Source organism: Pipra filicauda, unplaced genomic scaffold (assembly GCF_003945595.2).
Source record: "Pipra filicauda isolate LSUMZ 115617 unplaced genomic scaffold, ASM394559v2 scaffold431_size579624_pilon, whole genome shotgun sequence".
Classification (NCBI taxonomy): domain Eukaryota; kingdom Metazoa; phylum Chordata; class Aves; order Passeriformes; family Pipridae; genus Pipra; species Pipra filicauda.
The window spans coordinates 125,660-150,553 of NW_024104567.1; the positions used below are offsets into that span (position 1 = coordinate 125,660).

The 24,894-nt window shown below is 42.6% G+C and overlaps 1 protein-coding gene across 2 annotated transcripts; it reads left to right on the forward strand.

The window, feature by feature from the left end:
- Nucleotides 1-1,501: 1,501 nt before the first annotated feature.
- ZMPSTE24 (zinc metallopeptidase STE24) lies at nt 1,502-24,231 on the forward strand. Of its 2 annotated transcripts, none has more exons than XM_027713640.2 (10): nt 1,502-1,635; nt 2,921-3,067; nt 6,848-6,934; nt 7,539-7,655; nt 11,264-11,416; nt 15,722-15,863; nt 18,125-18,285; nt 19,670-19,774; nt 21,982-22,125; nt 22,429-24,231. In XM_027713640.2, exons 1-10 carry the CDS (start codon nt 1,519-1,521, stop codon nt 22,651-22,653), a joined length of 1,398 nt encoding a protein of 465 aa, XP_027569441.1. In that variant the 5' UTR covers nt 1,502-1,518; the 3' UTR covers nt 22,654-24,231. The 2 variants fall into 2 exon arrangements, with proteins under 2 accessions (XP_027569441.1, XP_039241686.1); XM_039385752.1 differs by lacking the exon at nt 1,502-1,635 and adding an exon at nt 1,703-2,413.
- Nucleotides 24,232-24,894: the final 663 nt, after the last annotated feature.

The window sequence follows — 24,894 nt, forward strand, 5'->3', positions numbered from 1 at the left end:
CAGCCAGTAGCAGGCCTGACTAGGAGTAGCACTGCCTCATCTGCCCTGGCAGTATTTCTTCTGCGGGGACATACTAACTTGAGAAAAACGCTAGGCTTCGGTATGTTTTACAGGTTATTCTGCTAAATAGTAACAAAAGTAACTGGTAGAAAATGAGAAAATTAAGTTGGCATTATTTTATTAAAAGTTAATGATAAAAATACACAAACAGGTTCTGTTATACTTTGAACTGGTAGACACTAGATGAATGACTGATACTAAAATGCCATATCAAGAACTGGCTAAACAGGAGCATTCATTAATGCCCCTTGTAATGTGTGTCTCTGTTACACAGTCACTGTGCTCTGCGTGGCACGTGTCCTCAGTGCTGCTGGGTGAACTCTGGATTTCAGCAGCACTGTGCTGTCTTCATAGAGCATTACAGAGACCAAATATGAAGCAGGTGTTTTGGCTCTAAATAAACCCTTGATTCCTTGTAGGTCTGTAGCTTTTTATTTCCCAAAACAGTTTTGGTTTATTCTGACTCAGGAAAAGAGGTGTGCTTCCCTTCAGAATGAACTGAGTTAGGCAAAAGCCATGACAAGAAATGCTTAAAGTGTTGTAAAACACTGAGGAGTCACCCTTCCCTCATATCACAGATGTTCCAGTCCCTTTGTTACCTTCATAGCCCTTCACTCCAGTAGCTCCATGTCTCTTGTACTGGGAAGCCCAGTTCATGGTCCTTCGCGTGAGTCAGTCACTACTATGTGCCAAGTTAACTGCTACCTCAGCTCATCCCCAGGGATGGTCCGTAGCAGCTGCTTGCCTCTGTGGCAGATCCCTGGTGGCATGACCAGGAGCAGCAAATCCCTTGAATTCTTCCCTGTTTCTTAAAAAGGAAGGAACCCACATTATGGGAATTTCTCTGCAACAGTATCTCTCTGCAATGGGAGAGCAAGCAGCCAAACAAATGACTTTATGGAAGATGTGGTATACCAGCCTGCTTTATTTTAGGAAGGACTTAACAGAGCTTACTATAGTAGGATTAGAGTCGATGATACTGCATTGCAGAGAGATAAAAAACAGCTGTTGAGAGACAGCCAAGGGGCTGCCTGCAATAGGCACAGGAGAGAAAATCAGTGAGTACTAGAGCAGTCAGTGTTAATTTTTGTACTTCTCTTAGTGTTGCTGTAAAAGGATTTGGACAAGTACTAGCAAGCTTTTATATGCATTATTGTGCGTAGTCTGGGTAACTTGAGAAAAATAATTTAAACATCTGATGCATTGACACTCAGATTTTCGCTAGGCTGACCTCCATGTGCCTTGACCCAGCCCTGTGGGCTCCTGACTGGGGTGGACAAGCCGAGCCGAGCCGTGCCGAGTTGAGCCCAGTCCGACCCGAGCGGAGCCGAGCCGGCCCAGCCCGGCCCAGCCCAGCCCGCCCCTTAGGACCGCCCCGCCCCCCCCCCCCGCTCGCCCCCCTCCCGCGGCTCCTCCGGCCGCCAGGCGGCGCCGCAGCGCACGGCGGGCGGAGCGGCGATGGCGCTGCCCGGGGAGCTGTGGGCAGAGCTGCCGGCCGAGCGCCGCATCTTCTGCTCCGTGCTGCTCTTCTCTTGGGCCGTCTACCTTTGGGAGGCCTTCCTGGCTCACCGGCAGGTCGGCAGGGCTCCGGTGGGGATGGGAGCCGGCGGGCCGGGGCCGGGCCGGGCCCGGCCCAGCCTCACGTGGCGGGGGCCGGGGCTGGGGCCGAGCGACGCGAGGCCTGTCGCCTGCCTGGGGAGGGCTCGGCCCTGTCCCGGGGTGCGGCCTCAGCAGGTGGTGAGGATGCTCACAACGATGAGTTGTGTGAGTGCGGTGGGGTCACTGGCGGCCCAGCACCCCCAGAAGCTCGATTCTCCTCCCCGGGACAGCTGAGAGAGCGGGAAGAGCAAAAATGAGGAAACGCGTGGGTTGAAGTAACGACAGGTGAAGGACAGAGCGGGGGAAACCCCGCAAGCGCTGCACAGGCCGTCGCTCGCCACCTCCAGGCGAAGGCGATGCCTGGGCGGCCTCCGAGTGATAGCCACCCTGGAAGGCACGTCCCACACCCCTTTTCGTACGCCAGAGTATATCATTACACAACACGGAGTGTCCCTTCTGTCAGGTCTTGGCTGTCTCCTGCCAGCAGGTTCTCCACCCCCATCCTGCCCGTGGGGCAGAGCAGGGTCAGCCCTGGCAGGTTCAGCAGCAGCCGCACACCGGGGTGTCTCCAGCGCCCAGAACGCGGGGCCATCCCCGCGCACCTGTCCGTGCCAGGCCCGGGTGGGCAGCGCTGCAGAGGACAGGGAGCGGTGCTGCCAGCTCCTGTGAGCCCTGTGATCGGGGATACTGCAGACTGGTGCCCCGGGCAGAGGGAGAATGTGTTTTGAAATGACAGAGTACCGTTTGAGAAGGGGTAAGTATACTGAAACAAGATAAGGCATCAGAGGGAAAAGACTTTTATTCTTTAAAAATTTTCAAGTGGCAAGTTCTGTACTGAGAATGAAATAGCACCTCGTTTGTGCAGCCACGCTGTAGATCTGTGTTCTGGTGAAGTCTCATGGTTTGCATTGGAGGATCTGGTGTTTGGTTTCAAATTCTGCTTAGTCTTTACTGTGGTGCAGTAAGTCACATCCTGTGGAAAAATCAGTTTGTGTGATCTGTATTTGAACTATTCTAAATAAGTTAATAAGTCAGCAACTCAGTTCCTGGTTGTAACGTTAATAATTATGCTTCAGTTTTGTATTTGGAACTTGATAGAAAACAGGCATTTAGGAATATTTGTTGCTTTGTGTGTTGGTTGGGTTTTTTTTGTTTTTTTTAAACTTTCTGTGGTGGCCCATTGAATCATGTTAGATGTTACTTTTAAATCTTGTCTCCTTAAAAATATTAGATGTAGACTTTAGTTTCTTTGATTTTTTAGAGACGGGTGTATAGAACAACAACACATGTACCACAAGAATTGGGACAGATCATGGATTCAGAAACATTTGAAAAATCTCGTCTCTATCAGCTGGACAAAAGTACTTTCAGCTTTTGGTCAGGCCTCTATTCAGAGATTGAGGGCACTGTAAGTACCTTGCATATATTTTTCATGTACTTGAACTGTGAAACACTTTGGTTCTTAATGATCCCGTGTAGCTGCACCATTGGCATTCTTATGGCAAACACTGACATTTTTGTGTTCCTTATTTGTGGCTGTATTTGCTATATAAGAAATAATTATTCAGACAGCACGTAATTTCTCTCTGCAGTGCTGAGTCATACTGCACAACTACAACATTACCTTATATTTTATTATTTTATTATATTTAATATATTATGGTTTCCGTTGCCAAATAATGAAGCAGCATGAGAGCTATTTTAAATTGTTAAAATGCAGACCTTTCCCTGTGTTTGGAAGGATGCAAGTACTTTCATTTTTAGATAAAATTTAAGTAGAAGATAAAAAGAGAAGCTTGTGAGAACAAGGAGAGTACCAATTGATACATCTGAAATATAAGAATTACGTTGGGCAAGTAACGTTCACATGTATGAAAAAAACAGAACCACTGAGTTAGAAGTCTCTAAGACTCTTAAGACTGTTTGAAAATCACATACATATATACTTTGTTCCAAATCGCTGCTGAAATGCATTGCTCATCAGTAGCACAACTGGGTCAAAAAGGAATCCTGAAGTGCTTGGCATTGCCAAGTAAAATTGAAGTATGATCCTATTTCATGATAAACTTAAGGAAGCAAAAATGACAGTCATAAAAGCTAATGAAAATAGGATTGTAAAATAGTCAGTCATGTAACTGTAGAATGATGATGCAAACCCAGTACTTAAGACTTGTGACGCCTCTTACCTTCCACATTTCCTAATCTCCTTTGTGCAGCCCAACCTGTACTTTGTTTCCTTTTGTATGTACTTGTAAGGATGTTGTGTCAGTGCAGTCTGTTATTTTCTTTTTGTTGGGATTTTTGGTATGCTGAGTAAAACTTGAGGCAATTCTTATGTGAGTTTGAATAGCTTCTGTGTTTCTGAGCAACTTTAGAGGCAGTGTTTAATTTGTAAATCGAAGCTGCTCTCCAGCAGTGGTTTGGTGGGCACGGTAAGGTGGTACCGCTTAGCAAATGGAATGAGTCAAAAAGTTCTGAAGCTTTATCTTGGTTTCAAGAGTTCTAGCCAAAACAGGTTCCCTTGTTGTTTTTAAGGAAAATATACATGATTGAAATGCAATTCTTTTTCCACTGAATTTAGTGCCCTGCTATTCAAAGAGCCAAGTCTGCAGTCCGTGCTTATCTTCATCCAGGCCTATTGTTATGGTCCTCCACAACGCTGTAGCCACTAAATTGGATTTGCCAGATGGACTATTAGATTAATAAAGAACTGGCTGGATGGCTGCATCCAAAGAGATAAAGCTCAGTTTCCAAATGGAAACCAGTGGTGGTTCTCGAGGGTCCATAGTAGGGTGAATGCTGTATAATATCTGCAGTGGGACTGAGGACACCCTCGGCAGGTTTGCAGCTAACACCAGGGTCAGCAGGGCAGCTGATGGGCAGGAGGGATGGACGCTGTCCAGGATGACCTTGACAGGCTCATGGAGTTCAGCGAGGCTAAGTGCAAGGTGCTGCACATGGGTCAGGGCATGCCCCAGCACAGACTGGGGGATGAGTGGATTGAGAGCAGCCCTGTGAACAGGGACTTCAGGGTCCTGGTGGACAAAAAATTGGACTTGAGTTGGCAACGTGTAATTGCAGCTCAGAGAGCCAACTGCGTCCTGTGCTGATCCACAGCAGTGTGGGTAACAGGGTGATTCTGCCCCTCTGCTCCGCTCAGGTGAGATCCCACCAACGGTGCTGCCTCCTGCTCTGGGGTCTCCAGTGCATGAAAGACACAGATTTGCCAGAGTGGGTCCAGAGGAGGCCACAGAAATGGCCAGAGGGCTGGAGCACCTCTCCTTCAAAGACAGGCTAAGACAGTTGGGGTTGCTGGGAGCTGGTGGTAACCCACAGAAGGCTGGCTCCTTGGTCATCAAAACTTTATGCCATTTGTACGTATTGGGAAACAAAATGGAAGTTTGTTGGCTACAAGTTACATAGTTCTTTTATTAGTTAGTATTCTACTTTCCGTTGGTTAAATTACTCTCATGCTAATTCTCAGTCTTTCTTTTCTTTTGAGTCGGTGGGTTTCTTGGGTCAGTGGTCCATGAAGAAGCTGTGGCTGCCCCATCCCTGAAAGTGTTCAAGGCCAGGTTGGAGGGGGCTTGGAGCAACCTAGTCTAGTGGAAAGTGTCCCTGCTTATGGCAGGGGGGTTGGACTGAGGTCTCTTCCCACCCAAACCGTTCTGTGATCTTTAAAGGTCCCTTTCGACCCAAACCATTCTGTGATTGTGCTTGCCTGTGTAGGAAAAGCACAGCTTTTGCTTTCTCTCTTGACTTTTCTTTCTGTTCTGTCCCTGTTTCTGTAATAACAGGTCTACAATGATTTTGGTAGCTGATTGATTTGTTAAGGAAATTAGTGCATCTAGCTGTCTTCCACACCTGAGCCACAAAATCCAGACTATGCTGGTGCTTTCTAAGCCAGTTACTAAGTCAACAAGCATCTTAGTGTGTATGTTGTTCTACTGTTTCAGCTGTGATGGTGATAGACAGCTGGAAAATAGGTATGTCTCAAACTGCTGCTGCCATTATCGAATTGATTGTGTCATAGTGATGCTGATGTTCAAAAGCCAAGGAAAAAAACATGGAATATGTGAGTTAAAGCTCCCAGCTAATTGAACACTGGCCTGAATGAGCAGTTTTCGAAACAGTTTTCAGCTCCCAGGTCCTGCCCTTGGGTCACAACAGCCCCAAGCAGCGCTCCAGGCTGGGGGTAGAGTGTCTGGGAAGCTGCCCTTTGGGAAAGGACCTGGGGGTGCTGGTCAACAGCAGCTGAACATGAGCCAGTGTCCTTCTCCCAGGACTGACTGGACCAGAGGAAATGGCCTTAAGTTGTGACAGGAGAGGTTTAGATTGGATATTGTATTTCTTATACTGGATATTATATATATTGGGTATTGTATTTCTTCACTAAAAGGGTGGTCAAGCATTGGAACAGAGAACAAGAGGAAACAGCCTCAAGTTAAACCTCCTCCAGAGGAGGTTTATCTGGGATAAAAGATTTCTCCATGGAAAGGGTTTTCAAGCCCTGGCACAATCTGCCCAGGGCAGAAGTGGAGTCACTATCCCTGGAGGGATGTGTGAATGTGGGACTTGGGGACATGAGTTAGTGGTGGGCTTGGCAGTGCTGGGTAACAGCTGGACTCAATGACCTTAGAGGGCTTTTCCATGGATAGCCCTCATGTGTAGGCTATGTGCAGCTTCTTCTCTACATGTCTGTAATGATGAGTTGTTGCTCCTGTCTGTGATGCTGAGCTGTGTCTTTCTGTTTCTCAGCATCTGTTCTGGGATTATCACATTCCAGTTCAAGTGAGGTGGCCTTCACTGTCCAGGTTTGCCACTTTCTTCGAGCTTAAACTGCATCCTTTATTGGCTTTTGGAACTGTCTGAACTTAAAAGAGGCTGTTGTGACCAAAGCTGATGAAACTGGATGTCAGTTTTTCAAGCTTTTGCCTTTTTGAAGTATGATTCTTTAACCCAGCAAGTTAACTGAAGGGGAGATGCTGTGTTAGAATTACTAGTATGCTTTATTTCAGCCAGATATTCCAGGCTTGCTTTATCACTGTTAAGATCAGAGGGAGACAAAAAGCCTAATTATAAAATTTGTCTTATTCACCCTTAAAAGATCCTTATCATGCTGAAATTTTAGTAGATTAAGATGACAGTCTTTCATACTGTATCTTTGCTATGTGGTTTTGTTTTCAAGATGATTCTCCTCTGTGGAGGAATTCCTTTTCTCTGGAAACTGTCTGGTCAGATCTCTGGTCATGCTGGATTTGGACAAGAATATGAGGTAAGCAGGCTTTATATTTCTGTGAGAACATTTGTTCCATGCTGCAGTAATAGTTTTTATTTCAAAGTTGGCATTTAGTTAAAAGTGGGATTTAGCTACCGTATATTATAGTAAAAATATCAGATACTTCCTGGTGCACACAATGATGGTGTGAGTCTGAAAACTGGTAACAGTATATGACTTTTAAATTAGCTTACTAATTAAAATAGCCTTGTATATTAAAAACCTACAAGTCTTGTAGCTACTTGAGTCAAACCATGTGGTGGGTCAGGCTTTTGGGTGCTCTTTATTTGAGTGTTGTCTTTTTACTAATTCTAGATTTGATTTTCCTGCACAGTAAAAGGGTAAGAAATTTGAGGTTACTGCTTATGTTGTCTTTGTGCTGTGGATGAGGCATGTATCCAAATTTGTGTCCCAAATCCTTAGTAAGCTATTCCAGTGAGCAGTAATCTAATCATCACAAATTATGTTTGTGAATTTATCTAGCTTCATCTTCTAACCGGTTTCAGTTAAACCACTGACCTAAAGTCCATTTTTAACACCCTGAATATTTATGTTATGGGTCAGTACATATCAGGTGGATTTATTTGGTTTTTTGTTTCAGATTGTTCAGTCATTGGTATTTCTGCTGCTTGCAACACTCTTCAGTGCTGTGACTGGTCTCCCATGGAGCTTATATAATACATTTGTCATAGAAGAGAAACATGGCTTCAATCAACAGGTATTGCAGAGAGCACTTGTACTGACCCAATGGCTTCAGGTTGGTTAGATGGGCTGGTCTGTCCATATCTGTGCTGAAGATCGTTGGTTTTAGGAACATTTCTTCTACTTACACTGCATAAAAATCAGAGCAATGACAGTTTGTGGCTGTTGCAGGAGTGCCCATGCTGCAGCACATCTGTGAGCCTGTGCCTCTGAGTGTGTGTTCTGGGGGTGGGACAAAGAATGTTTCATACCTCACCCGTTCAGTTTTGGATGGACTGTTCTTTGCCCTTCATATGCCCACCCTTAGAAGTCTGGATCACTGCTTAGTAGGGTCAGTCCTGATTTATGGACACTGACCAGGTGAAAGAAAACTGAGGAATTATTCTCCTCCTCATTTTGTTTCGCCTGCTGATTTCTTATATCAGCCTTTACTAAACTGGAGAATTCAGCTCTTCTCTGGCTTTCTTAATTTCTTTCAACAACTTGGTTTAACCTGTGTCAGTATCAGTTTCTCGTGAGATCAGATATTCTTTCTGGGAGAAGAACCTCAATCTGGGACACATCATTAGCCATTTCATGCCAGAGCATAAGATACGCTTTCTGCTTCGGACCGAGCTGGTCTTGTCTACATTACTTTCTGTTCCAAGTCTCCTAGGAAGTTGTTGGTTGGTTGGGGTTTTTTTTGCAGTAGAATGAAATTTGGATGGGTAGCAGATGTGGGATAAATCTGTTTGGCTCATTTTAATATCAGTAGATATGCTCTGGTATTTGCCAGTTTCATCTTCCAGTCTCTGTGGAGGCAGGAAGACTGAGCAAGGTAAGACCTAAAGAAGTGAAATTAGTTTGTTTCTAAACTCTTACGTTCCTGGTAAATTGATGAATTGATGTTTCATATTCCTTTTTATAAACAACCAAGAAAAAAAGTGATAAAAAAGCTCTAAATGCAGTAATCAGTTTGCACCCTTTAAAACAGAAATGTGTAGGTCCTGACACATCCAGTATTATTTTGGTTCACATCAATTATTTAGTGGCATACTGTTAAGTAGGGAAGCCCAGCTGTGAAAATTCTCACTGCACAATTTTGTGTCTGTATTCCCAGAAAACAACAAGGCTGGTTTGGCCACGTGTCTGCCCCACCTGCGATGTTTGAATACTGGGCCAATGGCAGATGCTGCTCCGGGCTTTGGGAAGCAAATCTGAAGATTGTTCTAATTAGTCATAAACCTTGAGCTCGTGACAAACTCGGAACTCTTTTATACTCCATTTAGCACTCTAGTCTTTTAAAAAAGTCTTGTGCTTCTAAAAACCCACATGTTAACTTTTTTCCTCTTACCAGTGAGGAAATGGTCGCTGTCAGAATGACGGTGTCCATGGCCATTCATGTCCCAGGTGGTTCTGAGGCAGAGTCCTGGGGATCCCCTTCTCTTCTGTAGACTTAACAGTGAGCACACTGGCAGGCTAACATCCACTCCTAGCAAGGGAGGAAGGAATGTTCCCATGTTTCCAGAGCATGAGTCAACCAATCTTTTCTTCAGGGGAAATATCTGTTTAATGTATTTGGATTATTCTCCAGCTATCACTTAAGTTCTGCAGTCCTCAAAGATTGTAAGGTCTGGCAAAGTCCTTGTTCTTGCTTCTGGCCTAGCTTAGACATCCTTTTGACATTCAGAATTCTTAAACACATCAAAAGCCATCTCTCACTCTTGTCTCTCATGTCAATCCTGAGTAGCTGGCATCAGGCCTGCAGCTCGGTTGCTTCTCCTACCTTAGTGAGGAATAAGTTCCATCTTGGTGCAGGATCTGCAAGCCCTTTATGTTCAGCACACTTAAGTCCAGAGACTGGCAGTAGAATTAAAGCCAGTCAGCAGACTAGCTGATTGATGGAGAGCTTAACTTGATCAAGTCCTGCCTCTGTGCAGGAGAGGGCCAAATACTGCACTTAACAGCTTGGGCTTCTTTTAAAAGTGCCTTGAGAGCCTGCAGAATTCATGTGGTTTGTGTGCTTTAGGAAGGATAAGCAGTATTCTGGGTGTATCTCTGAGCATTTTCTTCTTGGAGCACACAATCTGTGTACTTCACTGTTGTCAGTGCAAGCACTGCCTAATCAAATGAGAAGGTTTGGCACTGACCATGGAGATTAAGTGCTTGACTGAGCTACCTGCATGATATCTTTTACAAGGGTTTTTTCACAGCAGTTGTCTGGGGTTATGAGTGAGTTAATACAGGATGCTTGTTGTGTAATGGTCGTGGTGTACGCTGGGAGTTGAAGTTCTGATGGAAGCCTGCGAAAAAATGGCCAATTAGAAGTGTCCCGGGAAGAAGCTTTAAAGTGATTGAACAGGACTGCACTGGCCCCCCCCATGTTTTGATGTTTTGTTACCACACCTTTTTGGAATATAAGAACTTGTTCAGCCATTAATAAAGGATCCTCCGTTTTCCATCATCCCAGGAGGGTCTCATTTATATTCACTGCCACACAGTGGTCCTCATGCTGAGAGCTGAAGTCTCAGTCCAGGTCCAGTTCAGTCTGAGGTACTAAATGTCTTACAAACACAGTCAAATTTCTGTCTCTCATTTCAGACTGAAGGGCTGGTCCTTGGTGAATGAGCCAAAATCACACCCGGTACCAGCCCAGACTTGGGAATTTCTAGCATTTCTAGCATGATAATTGACTGATCTTCAGATAGACTCCTTCTCTAGGAATGGCTTGCTGAAAATGAGGATTTTTCTCAAGGTCATATTTGCCTTAGAAAGCAGGAAATATGCTGGGCAAAGATGAAAGACACTGTGCAATTTTCTAGTTCTACTCCTCCAAGACTGTGGAGCTGGAAGTAAAAAAAGATTTAAAATGCAAATATGAGCTAAATTGGTTGTAGTTGACCTGTTTTTATTTGCAGACAAATTCTTTGAAATAGTATATGCTTTCAGTACGGCCTTGTTGGAAAGATCTTTACATATTAAGCTTCTAGAGCTAGATGTGTGTCTTATCATGTTGCAGAGTCACTATATCAAATTCATTCAGGTAGAGGTCTTTGAAATTTCTATTGCTTCTATTAAAGTTATGCTAATTTTAAAACCCAAGACAGCTACTTGAGTAGTAACTCCATGTCAGTGGAAGCTTGGAGTAAAATGCCCAATGTATTGCTGAAAATCTGTAATAGGGTTTCTATATATTTTCACTTAAGACAATTAGCATAGTGGTAACTGAAAGTTAAGACGAATGGAGACAACTGTTAAGTGGAAGACAAAACATTTTACAGTAACTGTGTTTCTTTGAGTATTTCTTATTCTCTAAGAATGCCTTGATGTCTGGGATATAGATTGGTAAAGATAAGCTTAAATTTTTCTTTTCTCCTTTAATGAATGTGCAACACAAAATAAGGGTTTGGGTCAGACTAAAGAAGAAAGCATCTGCATGGGCTCGCGTCCGTGCTTGTGTAAGGAGCTACTAGCAGAGGAGTTGAAAATGTTCTTCCACCTTTTCTGACTGACTCTCATTTCCTTACCACACTGGCATCGCTGTTTTCCCATTTGTCTTATCTGAAGGGATCAGTTCATTAACCGCAGTGGCACATTAATATTTGCATTGACATATCACTGATATTCTTTATCCTTTCTTTTCAGACGCTGGGATTTTTTTTTAAGGATGCTATCAAGAAGTTTGTTGTGACTCAGTGTATTCTGTTGCCAGTGACATCTCTTCTGCTTTACATTATTAAAATAGGGGGAGACTACTTCTTCATCTATGCCTGGCTCTTCACCTTAGTTGTTTCCTTGGTGAGTATGAGAATATGTTTGGGTTTCTTCCAAACACCAGCTTATTTGCATGGCTCAGCACACTGAATACAGCTGAAAGGAAACGGAGAAAAATCTAAATCTCATGTGAATTTTAGTGTCTACAAACTTTAACAGAGTGTCTTGCTCCCTGTACTTGTTCAGAAATAACAGCTCATATTAATTGTCCACATTAATGTGATATATTTTATCTATTCAATACCGGAGTGTCTTCATCAGTTGAAAAACAAGCATTGAAAAAGCTTTAGAATAGGTAGTGGAAATACAGCACTATGTGGTGATGGGTTTTTCTTAAATATAGAAAGGGCACAGGGACAACTGCTGGCAGTTTGGCAAGACAAAGCAGATCATGCTTTGATCAGTTGTATCTGCATCAGGCATTTCTCTTAGGTTATTGCACACAGCCCTCGGTGCATTGCTTGGTATCGAGGTGAGTAGCAATGTTCCATTCCTGGTTCTGCTTATATAGCTGCTTTCGTACTGAATTGTAACTGATGTTTTTAGGGTTTATATAAAAGGATCTTTTTATATACATCATAAGCATTTGATACTTTATGTTGTTACTCCAGGGTCTGAAGGCTGTATTTTTTGTCTCTTTCAGCATAGTGCTCTACTGTCTTTTTGCTCAATATACAAACCATTGCTCACCCAAGGCAGAAATTACACAAGTACTGTTGTATATAATCATTCATTTTAGATTAGAAAAGCACCTTAACAATTGAAAGAATTACTACATTACAGTGATGTAATAAAGGCTGCCTTATTAGCCTAACAGTAAGTATGGGTCAGCCAAGCCCTAATTCTCATCTCAAGTTCAGACTTCCAGGTTGAAGTGGAGGGCACTATCAAGAAAACTTTTAGGAATACTTGGGTAGGAATTGTGATTGTTTTCTTTCTTAAGCTTCTCTAGTCCAGGTGCCCTTATGCTCTGACATCTTCCCTTTTTTTGTCACTGAACATATTCTGAAAAATCATAATGTTAGGTGTCAAAAATGCCAGGTCATTTGTATTGAAATGGCTGTTACAGAAAGATTTGTGCAGACAACAGTTCTCAAAGAATTGTTCTTTTTCTTGCAAGTTTTGATCAGCAGCATGCTCTTAAATCCTAACTCAGCATTTGAGTTACTTCTCTGTCAATTGGCGTGAAGCAGTCCATACTTGCAGACTTTTCTAGTGAAGCCTTATTATTTGCAAAATTGGATATTAGTTCTTTATGTGATATCCAGTTCATATGTGAAGTGTTTAGTCTTTAAGGCTTTAAAGACTTGCTTTTTCATAGAAGGATTAAGTTGAAATTTTAAAATAAGTCGTAGTTTCAGGATGAAAGATACAGGATTTTCTGAAATGGCCTGCCCTCATTTGTACACTGAAAGATTTTTTTCTTTAACCTCCTTTATACCTGTCATTGACTGTATTTATTCTTGCCATCTTTTCTTTAAAATACAGATGGTAAAAAATGTTGTATGAGCTCATATGAGAAATTTTCTGAATGCCCCTTTTATAGTCTTTATTGAGCAGGTTTATGTCATGGGTTGACCTTGGTCAGATTCTAGGCACTCACTAAAGTTGCTCTGAGCTGGGAGAGGTCACACAGGCAAAACAGACTCAATGTGGGGTTAATACTAAAATTTATTACTAACAGGATAAGATCTAAAGAGTGAGAAATAAAACAGTCTTAAACACACTTTCCACCCACCCCTCCTTTCTTCCATGTTCTCCCTCCTCCCCCCTCAGCAGTGCAGGGGGACAAGTCCACCCCTCAGGCAACAGGTCTTCCAGATCTGCTGTCCCATAGGTCACCCTTCCATGGGCTGCAGGGGAACAGCTTGCTTCACCGTGGTCCTCACCACGGGTTACAGGGGGGGGCCACAGCTCTGAGTCCTTCCCCTGCTCCATGGGGTCCCTCCCACGGGTAACAGTCCTTGATGGACCTCTCCAACGTGGGTCCACCCCCCAGGCAGTAGTTCTTCAATATCTACTGTCCCAAGGGTCACTTCTCCATCCTTCCTAGGATGCAGTCCTTCATAGGGTGAGCTGTACTGATATGGATCCCCCACAGGGCCATGAGTCCTGCCCGGGAATAACCTGCTCCAGCGTGGATTTTCCTCTCCACAGGCCACAAGTCTCTTGAAGGACTCCGCTCCATCCTGGGCCTTCCGCAGGGGGTAATGGCCTTCTTCCGTGCATCCATCTGCTCCAGCATGGGCTCGGCTGCACTGTGGCAGGCCGCCCTGGCCCGGCTTGACTCAGCCGGGGGAAAGGGAGGGTAGTGCCTGCTGGCAGGGGCCACTCTGCCGCCCTGGCCTAGCCTGCGGGGCAACACCCTCCACCACCACCTCCGCAGCGGGGGAGGTGGCGGGGCCTCCCGGGAGCTTCAGTCAGCTCTCCCCTGGCTGGAAAAAATTCTTCTGCCCAGCAAACTTGTTTTAAATATGTTATCACAGAGGCATGATTATTGGCTCTCCCTTGGCCAGCAGCAGGAAGTCCCTCCTGTAGCCAGCTATCATTGGCTTCATTGGGGGGGAAACTTCTAGCAGCTTCTAACTGAAGCCCCCTATGTAGCCCCCCTCGCTACCAAAAAACCCAGCCACCTCAACCCACGACAGTTTACTAGAAAGAAGAGGTGTAGGTGAGTAGTACCAAGCACTTAATTTCAAGGTGAGAACCAGAACATACTCAGCTGACGCCATATTTCTTTCTCTCATTTTCATATCACAAACTGGTATTTTATTTTTGAGCTGCCTGTGCCTTCCCATTGAGCTATCAGTGTAGATTTTGTCTTGAGGTATTACAGATACTTTAGAACCTGATAAAACAGGGGTTGGCCTATCTTAACAAAAGCTAGAAAAAAATGTCTTGGCAGAGTTACAATCTTCCTGTACTAAAAGAATATATAGCAAGACCTAGTGGCGCACTCTTCTCCCAGGCCCTCGGCCCTGGCTGTCCATGCCACTGTCCCTTCAGTCCATGCCAGATTAAGTGCATGCCCAGACAATTGGTGCTCTTAGGCTTGCCACCTCACTGCAGCTTTATAGGGTTTCAGGCCTTAATGTGTTGGTTTGACATGCAAAACCACCCTAAGAGGTGTTAGGTTTACCCTTTAGAGTTTGGTTTAGGGAAAAATTCCAGTTCCATGACTCTTTAATCAGAGTTAGAGTTGCATCCTTCTACCAGTCTGCTGATATCAAGGCATTACACAAAGATCTGAGATAAAAAACCTTAAAATTAGTCCCTACGGGCTAGATGGTCTGAGACTGGTCTGGACTAAAGAGCTGATTTCTGCTGTATGAAATACCCTCCTACACTTGCTGCAAAATATCTGCACAGGTTTAAGCCCTTAACAGTTACAGTAATAAAAACGCCTTATTTTCTAGTGGTGCTTCATACTGATACCCTCAGTTGTTCTGACTTTGCAGAAGTCTGTTTCCCTGGTTTTTGATTTCATTGAACTTTTTCAACAGTGCACACACTGTCAAAAGTCCAGGTAGTTGTTTTTGGTGAAATAAAATGTGAAGATAACTTCAAAGTTAATGTTGATGTCCATTTGCTTCTCATGTCCTGCTCCTTTTTTGCTAACCAGAATTTAAACTTTTAAAATAAATAAATAAAAATCACTTTGTGAAGGTCCAGAGTGTGAGGAAAGGGAGTTCAGCTTTCTTTCCCAACACAGTGTTATTCTAGTTCTGGCTTGCTCAGCTGAGCTGCAGCTGATGCCAGTTTGAAGCACTATGGTGATATTTTTTGAGGGGGGTCAAGGTGGACCCAGAGGCATCAGGCAGTTCCCTCCTGACAGCTGGGAGGAGGGAAAGAAAATAGGGGACATGAAATTTCTCACCTCTCTTTAGACTGTGGCTTTGCAAGTTAGCAGGAGTTAGAAGTGAGACTGTCTCCTGGATCCTTCAGCTCCGCAGCTCAGTATGAAACACTTTAGAGCTTTCCAGGACTGGTGAATTGTGTGGAAGTGACAGCCTGTCACCAATGACCCCCCTGCTCCCAGCTGCCCAGCGGCCTTGTCTTCTGCACTGTTCACACCAGTTCTGCTGAGGTGTGTAGTTGGTTTGTGCACCTGCCCTCGCCCTGTCCTGCTGCTGAACTGCAAAACTGCAGACCTGCCACCAGACGAAGCAGTCCGTAGAGACCCTGGCCATAGATCTTACCTTATACAGGACTCTGCTTTATCAAGTGTTTTCTTTCTGAAATTATGCCCTCTTTTTGTACTTAGGCTCCACCTTTAACACTAAACACATGTTTCCTTGCCCCATTCTTAATATCTCCATGTGTTTGCAGGTGCTTGTTACAATCTATGCAGACTATATTGCACCTTTGTTTGATAAATTCATTCCACTTCCGGAGGGAGAGCTCAAGCAACAAATTGAAACAATGGCAAAGAGCATTGACTTCCCGTTGACTAAGGTGTATGTTGTTGAAGGTGAGATTTATTCTTTTTTTAAAAAAACAGACTTTATAATTTTGAATTTGTGGGTTTTTTTAGTTTTGATTGTAGATGCTGTAGTAGGGCAGTTGCTTGCATTGTTCAGATACTGCAGTAGTTGTCAATGTCTGTAGCATTTTCCTGGTTTTTGCCCTGAGGTCAGAAAAGTGAAGCTGAATGTACAGCCTGAACTCAGCCTCTGGTTGGAAGCATTGACCTGGCTCTTGTAGAATGGAAATACATGGCTCAGTCAGGAATGGAAGCAGGAAAGTAGTCAAGATTACAGTTTTAGAACTGTAAAACAAGGGAAGACCTTTTTTTCCTAGTCTCAGTTTAGCATTAATCGTCTCAAAGTCCTTGGTGAAACAGTTGAAAAAGTCTTGAAAGTTAAAAATGCCTATTTCTTCCAAAATTGTTCACAGGTATGGTTTCTTATGGTGTGGCTGGATGGACTTACACCTCTGACTTGAGACTAATTTTTTTCACTTTCTAGTACTGAATTTCTTTTTTTCTTAGGTCATGGAATATGGAATGTGCCAGCTGCCATGTCACTTCCTCTCTGCTTCCATGTTCATGGAGTGTTTTACTATCTGACATTTCCAGTATTACTCATTTTGCTCCTGTCTGAACTTGATTTCAGGGGTTTTCCAAATTTTGTTTTGGTTTTGTGCTCCACCTGTGAGGCTCAGATGTGTTTTTTACTGACTTGGTGAAACCCGTATGGGATGGCATAAAGAGCTAAAATGGTAGAGTTTTGCAGTCAGAGAGGCTGGCGAAGGCTTTATCTAGCCAGGAAGCTGTGATTTTCTAAACTTTGGGCTGGTCAAATCCTGCCGATGCTCTGCCTCAGTGCTGCTGGGAACTACTGATACACTTGGGGCACAGGAAACTCTTCTCTTTTCAGGCAAAGTTGAAGCTTTTCAAGGTTGAGAGTCAGTGCAGAGGTTTTCTCAAATGTACTGCTGGTTCTGTCCCAGCTTTTAGCCATGGTGAAAGTCCTGTGAGCCAGTTGTTGGTACTGCAGCCCCTGTGCAGTGTGCTGCATGGGCTTCTCCGGGATGTCTGCTTTAGTGGCAGGGAGGCTGCCGAAACTCCAACCCCCTCCCTGTTTTTTTTGTGTAGCATCCTTAAGAGCAATGAGCCAGCACCATTCCTTTCTGACATGGGGGACTGGATTTGTGAACATCTTTTTGCCAGTGTTTTTCTGAACTCTGTCTTGGCTCTTCACACTCTGGAACTGACTTCTTGGTAGCATGCCCAACCAAGTCCTGTAATCTCAGGGTTCATTCTGTAAGAGGGAGATTACAAAGGTTCCTTCTCTACCAACACTTAGTGGAGAATGAAGTTTTTTATGATACGCAGGTGAAAGGAAACATTGCTACCCTCTGGCTGTTCTGATTTCTTCACTGAGAAGGGACTGGTTACTGAGGGTTCATACTCTGACCAGTCTCTTCCTCTGTCAATCTGTATTGGTTTGGTGCTGAAGGTCACCATGACCATCCCACAGGTTGGCTTCCAGTGGAACAGTGGATGTTTTGTTCTCTAAGGGATTTATGGAGCTCATACATTTATAGTGTATCTTATCTTTTGCTGCAAAAAACCCCCACCTCTGCTCTCATAGAGACATCTTTCAGTCCTGATGTTGCAACAGCTTCTTTCCATAGTCAAAAAAAAGCTTTTTAATCAGCTGAAACCATGGACATTCCATGGAAAGAGATGAGTTTCTTGGCCTCAGATGTTTTGATGGTAGAAACAGTCCATGATTGACCTGATCTAGATAAAGGTAGCTGTAAAAAATGACCTATTTCAAACAAAAATAATATTACCTGTAGTTCATCTCTTCATCTTCTCCTTATCTGTTTCTAAAATCTTCATCTTTATCTGTTTCCAATCATCTTTGCTGGCACATTCTAAATTATTTAGCACAGGTTCTTTGCCAGGAGCCAACGTCAATGCAGAATGCTCTTTCCAGTCTAAATCTGAAATTGCAATAGAATTTGCTTTTCTTCTTGGACATTAGATCTTCATGACTGCTTACACTTTTAGTGCTTTTTGTGTTACATTTCTCTATTGGAGTCATCATTACTTAGATTTTAAAATATGCTTCTGTCTGCAAACTGATTTGCCTGAGTTTGTGTACTGTTCATTTGGGGACTTTGAGAATTCCTTTGGAGGAGTCTGGTCTGTGTCATGCTGCACAGGCTTTGGTGCAGGGGATTATTCAGATCATGATCTTTAATGTAAATTTTCCCCCTCAGGTTCGAAGCGTTCTTCTCATAGCAATGCTTATTTCTATGGATTCTTCAAGAATAAGCGGATAGTGCTCTTTGACACCCTCTTGGAAGACTATTCTGCATTGAACAAAGAACCAGCAGAAGGAGAAGATGGTGAGAATGAAGAAACAAAGTCTAAAACCAAAGTGAGTTTGTTTTTCATCTTGTTATTTACATTAACTTCTTGGTGAGATTCCCTTGTGCTTTCTAATGTATTTTAAAGGTTCTGAGTGAGTTGCTAAAAACCAAACTCTAATGATTTCAACATCAAAATATTCCTGGTTTGCTAATTGGAATTTTTGGGGCTGTTGGAGCATCAAAGAGACTGTAAAATCCATAGAGGCTTTAGCAAAACATGTGAAAACTAGACCTTCCATGTAATTGTTTGAATAAAGGACCTGTTCAGGGTTTTAGTTCATGTTCCCTCTCTTGGAACTGCCGCACTAAAGCTTCCTTTTGCAGGAAATGCTTTTAATTCTCAGTGTGTCGTTTGTGTGCTTTTTACTGCACGCAGAATTTTTGGTGCAGGAGGAACGCACGTGAGCACACACAGACAGATTCTACATGTGCATCCTCTCCCACCCTGATCAAGAACAGAATGGTGGCCTGGCATTGGCCTCTCCATCAGGAGCCTGCTCTAACAGCTGGTGTGACCTCAGGAGAGTATGGGGATGGTTAAAGCTGATGGAATACTTTCTGAAGAACCTGAAGGAGTAATTCTGAGAAAAACAAATGACTTGTGCAGCTAAGGTTAGGCCAATGTCTAGATTATTGCTCAGACCAGCTTCTGTTTCTTGACACCATGTTGGTGGTGGAATTCTCCTTGTCCAGGATTTGGTTTGGCAAAAACTGCAGAAATGGGTGATGAGAGGAGGGGATTTTGAGCTCACCTGGTCTAGTTATAATGACTCATTTTTTCCATTTCAACAGGTTCTTCAGCCCTTGTGCTTGTTTTTGACTTCCTGATGTACCTGCAAAGGTGCAGATGTCCTTCCTAATGATAGCTTTAAGGCATTTCATAGGGTTTTTTGACTAGGGCAGGGATGTTGTCATTCCTTTTTAAAGGAACACTGGTGCCTTGGGAGGAAGGCCACATGTTGAGTGTTGAAGGAAGTAGGGAGAGGGCTTTGCTCTCAGTTCTCTCTGGAAGTCTGGAGCTCTGAATGCCTGCCTCCATCGTACTGCTTTTCTTGAGTAAAGAAACAGGATGAAATCAGGGGATGGTTAGGAGAGAGTTTGGAAGGCAAATCTTCCAGTGTTCTTCCAGGTTTTCATCAACATGTCTGCATACATTGAAATAAGAGACCACCACCTCATGGTAGAAATCTTCCTGAACTTAAAAGGTTATATTTTTGTAAGTATCTTCATGAAAAAGGCTCAATAAGAAATTATATATGTGTACCTGCTATTAGAAGGGAATGGCCTGATCTAGGGACACTTAAGTGATCAAGTTAAAAACAAACAAGTAAGAAATTTATTCAGTGGTGTTCAGTCATAGCTGATATTACTTCTGCTTTGTTATTCCCTCAGAATAAGAAACAAGGATGTAAAAATGAAGAAGTTCTAGCTGTACTTGGTCATGAATTGGGTCACTGGAAACTAGGTCACACTGTCAAAAATATTATTATCAGCCAGGTAAGTTATTTAAACTGGGGTGTTTTCTGGAGTATTTTGTAGTTATTGCTGTTTCCAAATGCCTGCTTGCTTCCAGATTTGTAAGTGTACATTCAGGTGTACACTGATATGCTCTGTGACAGAAAGTTGGTCTGTTTTTTTTTTCCTTGCTCTACGGTGAATATGCACTCACCTTTCTGTCCCCTCCTTGCTTCATCTGGTTGGTAGGAAGCTTCTCAGAAAGCATGTCTGCTGCCATTTTAATTCATCTGTGCAGCCTTCTGAAGTTGTGTTGTGGTTCAGGAATGGTACTCCCCAATCCAGTGCCCCCACCGACACTTTCCAAACCACACACAGCTCTTTGTCACTCCCTTGTTTTTCCTCTCCTCCTTCCCGCTGCTTCGGGATTGCAGAGGAGATTTGGAAGCACAAAAGGCAAAGATCACAGGTTGAGATAAGAACAATTTATTGAAACAGCAATGAGATAAGAAAAGGAACAGTAACCAACAATACTAATGACAGAGGATACAAGAAAAGAAAGAATTCACACACAAGAAAAACCCAAAACAATAGTAGACAATACTGGGCCCCTCCCTCGCCAGGTTCTCTTGACTAGAAGAAACCCCTTCTCCTCAGAAGAGTCTCCCTTCCCCCCATCTCCAGTGGCAATGATGTGAGGTGGTATAGAATAACCTCTGAGTCCTAGCCGTGCCCCTTCCTACCTACCATAAAAATTAACCCTTTCTTGGATGATACCAGGACAAGTTGGGACACATTTTTTTTGCTCTGCAATGCTTGTCTGTTTGAATCTCAGGGCCTTCTCTGAAGTTCTGTTTCCATCCCTGTGCTAAGGATAGGCTTAGATGTGTATTGACTCCCAGCCTGAGATTTTTAGGTTTTTGTCTTTACCTCTGAGAAAGCTTCACATGTGTCTGAGAGCTTCTGTCAGCCTTGTTCCTTGTAAAGCTGAGAAGGAATGTGATTGAGGATTAGGAAATCTGACACAAGAGGGCATTCTTATTTATATTGTATTCTCATACCTTGTGCATTAATTATTGATAAATAACTTTATTGTGCCATTCTTGGTGCTTGCCAAAATGGGGGTGAACAATGAAGTAATCTCCGTAGAGATATGTAATTGCTTTGGTGTAGATCTGTGTTGTTCCAGATATCACTCAGCCTTCTTTTCTCCAAGTTCTCAGCCTTTTCTGTTTTGTTTCTCTTAGCTGCCCTCCAAGCACCTTCTGTAAATTCCATCATATCTTTCTTGAGATGCGTGCACCATTCCAGGAGTGCTATTCTGTTCTTTTTCTAAGGTTATTCACAAGCTTTTCAGGCTATAAACATCACAATTAAACTCCCGATTAAGCAAATCTCTCTGGTTTCGCATTGGCATTTTCTTACCTCTGCAGCTGAACACTTCAGTGAGGCTCTTCTTGCTTTCTTTAAGGTGATTACCTTCCAACTTCTGACATCAGCACTGATCCCTGCTACCAACTGTTACAGTAATTTTGCCACATTCCTAACTCATGTAATTTGTCTTTGGATCCACTTTCTAGATACTACTATTTTGCTGTAATAGGTGGACTTTATCCTCACTTTCAGAAATTTGTCACAAATTCTTCTGCGATGTCTTACACTTTTTCTGTATTGTTTGCTGTCTGTCACAGCCATCCCTCTTTTCTGTTCCCTGTGTTTCAATAACAAAAAGTATTCTTTTCACATTGCTGTAAAAAGACCAAACAGCCACTTGGATAGATTGAAAAGGTACCGACTGCCCTCTCTGGAAAACTTGGTAAGGCATGGTCCTGCCGCTTGGCTCTGAAAAACCAGGCAAACCGTACACAGTGCTGCATGGCTTAGATGGAAGCAGAGATTGTTTCCGGGAAAGGAAGTGCAACACAGCACAGACACATTTTGTTTACCTTTAAACTTTTAGAACCTATGCTTAATTCCAAGGAGATGGGTTCTATCTTCTACTCCCTCCTCACTTGTCTTCTTATCTTTTCATCTTCCTTCATTACTTAGCCTACTTTTTTGCTCTCTGACTGAAAATAATGGTTCTTTATTGCATGCATTTTCAGAAAGTAGGTAAAGACCAGCTGTTTGTTCCTCTTTGTATAATAGTTCAAAAGCCATTTACAGTGGCATTCCTATGCACATCTGTAATGTGATATTATGTAGTGTTTAGACTCATCTTAATCAAGAATGTTGTTTCCTTTCTCTAGATGAATTCCTTCCTCTGCTTCTTCTTGTTTGCTGTGCTAATTGGTCGAAAAGAACTCTTTACTGCATTTGGTTTCTATGACACCCAGCCTACCCTGATAGGCTTGATGATTATTTTCCAGTTCATTTTTTCACCTTACAATGAGGTAAATTGTTTTCAAGACATAGATGCTGAAGTATCATCTTATTTAAATAATGATTTTGTTTTGACTGGGAAAGTTTGAAGCTTCTAGCGGCCGTATTGGGTGTCTCATTTTAATAATCAGGGCTAGTGCTGCATGTTGAGTAAGACTCTTGGTTTAAGGTGTGGCATGGATAAACCTTAGTGAGATCATTCTAAAGCCACAGCAATGTGTGGGATGTGGAAAGGTAGATATAGTAGTATTTACTGTAAGGAATTTGCAGATAGCTGAATTTTAAAATAATTTTTAATACATTTCTCTCCACAGGTTCTCTCATTTTGTTTGACTGTATTAAGCCGACGGTTTGAGTTTCAAGCAGATGCATTTGCCAAGGAACTTGGGAAGGCTAAAGACCTATATTCTGCTTTGATCAAGCTAAACAAAGATAATTTAGGTTTCCCTGTTTCTGACTGGATCTTTTCAATGTGGCATTACTCCCACCCACCCCTTTTAGAAAGACTTCAGGCCTTGAAAGATGCAAAGCAAGAGTAACAGGAATCATTGCTGGTTCAGAGACACTGCTTCCATCTCAGAAGCAAAGTTCAGAGCTGCTTTTTAATTTTTTTTAAAAAATTGATAATGCCAATTAAGTGCACTGTTAACATCACCACAGATCTGAGAATCCTGAAACAGGTGTTAAATTATAAATTACTTCTTTTTAACAAAAACAAAACTGTGGAACTTAATTTAGAAAAAGTACTGGGTGATGACCTTTCCCCTCCTCCCCAATGACTTTTATTCAAAGTATAGACTTTTAAAGGGAGGAAAACGAGCGTAGACTTCGAAGCACCTTTTTCTTCAGTTTGTGTATGCCTTGAAAATTGCTTTTGATCCTCTTTCCATTCTCTGCGTTCTGTGAACCTTCCCGGTCTTACTCTCTTCACAGTGAAGAGGCTTTGGGTGACTTGATTTCCTGTATAATGATACCTGTACTCACCAGTCAGTGTGTTGTGTTTTAAAAAGCTGAATGCAACAGCAGCCTTTCTCCTGGATTCATGTTTGTCATAATGAAAAATGCTACATAATAAAACCTTTCTCTGAAATGTGGGAAGAAGGATGAATTACAACTGAGGAAATGTACCGTGGCTTCCTTGAAAATGAGCACTAGTTGGTATTAAGTAGCATTATAGTGGGATTAGGCTGCTCCTCTTCCCCACTGTGCTGCTGGGGGTGTGGAAGGATGTTACAGGAATGGCATACACATGTTAGAGAAAGATACTAATTCTCTCTTGTTCTCTCTTTTGCTTGCAAGTGGGATGGTTAACAGCTTTCCCACACCTCAGGTCCTCCATTTCGGTTCTTCTTTGCCTAGATTTTTTGTGTATATGGAAGTGTCCAGTTGCTCAGCAAGTGTATCAGAGCCAAGCTTTCATTCTGAGAGGGTTTGTCATCCACTCCATGGAGGGTTTTCCATTAATATGAATCCAGTTCAAATAGCAGTGCTGGAATATTTGTTCTTCATCATTGTTCTTTTATATAAAAATTGTTCTTATATATATAAAAAAGCCCAGGAAACAGTTTGCCCACATCGATTAGTGAAGAATGAAGTGAGTAGTAATTGTGGAAATGGCTTCGGCATTGATTATTTCAGACTTTCCTGATGAAAGATGCAATTAAATTTACTTTTGTTGAAATAAAGATAAAAGTTACATATAAGTTTGCATGTGCATACAAATGTTTTGGACCAGCCTGAATGCACATACTTCATATAAAAATTAGGGTTTCTATCTGCAGTAAATTAAAAAGTTTTGCTCAGCTCTGTACAGAGGTCATCAAAGCAAATTGCCATTGTTTCAGATGTCAGAGTATTCTTAGATCCTTTATTGATAGCTTTGTTTCCTTTTCTGATCATAAGGAAAAATGCCTTTATAAGATGATGGGCATGATGATGTCTCAGATGCAACAAGATGTTGCTGCAAGTCCTTTGTATGCCTTATTCTAATTGTGTTTATACCCCAGCAAATACAGAGCTAAATTATAAATATGGATTTAGGATTTGGTTTTACAAATATGGAAAGCCTATATTTGTCATGTTAACTGCATTTAATAAATGGCTCTCAAAAATAAAAGGATTAACTTGAATCTGTCAATTCAGAAGAATAAATGTGTCAAGTTTTGAATGAGATGTTGGCTGGTCTAAAGCTATGGAAAACATATTAAATGTGCTCTGAGAAAACCATTTGCCTCATCCATTAGGTAAAAATTATACACAAAAATTAATTTTGTGGCTATTTCAGAAATTTGGCTAAACACAAATAAAAGGGAGACTAAAATGGGTAGGTGAAGGAAATGTCAGTACCTATGGAAGCATGAAATACTTGGCTTACAGGCGAAGATAGCATTCTTGCAGCAATTGCCTGTTACTTCCTTTTCTTCCCTGTCACTATTTAGAGTTGATCTCTGCAGTTCTTGTAGCTGGATTTCATATCTACCTCCTGAACAAGAGTTTGGGTTGGTTCCATTCTGCTCCAGTCACTTCTCAGCACTGGAACTGTCAGTGTGTGCTGCTGACCTTCTGCCTGCTCACATTACTGCTGGGCAGACATCTGGAACACATCATCTACACCTTGCAGACATTCTACAGCCTCTACTTGTTTCCTGGCTTCCTGAGAATGGTTGAAATCACACCTGAATCTTCCTGTGCAGCTTTTGCCTTCCCGGGTACATCAATCCTCCTATAGTGTCTACACAGCCATGTGATCAGCCAATACGAACCAGCTTCATGACAAGGTA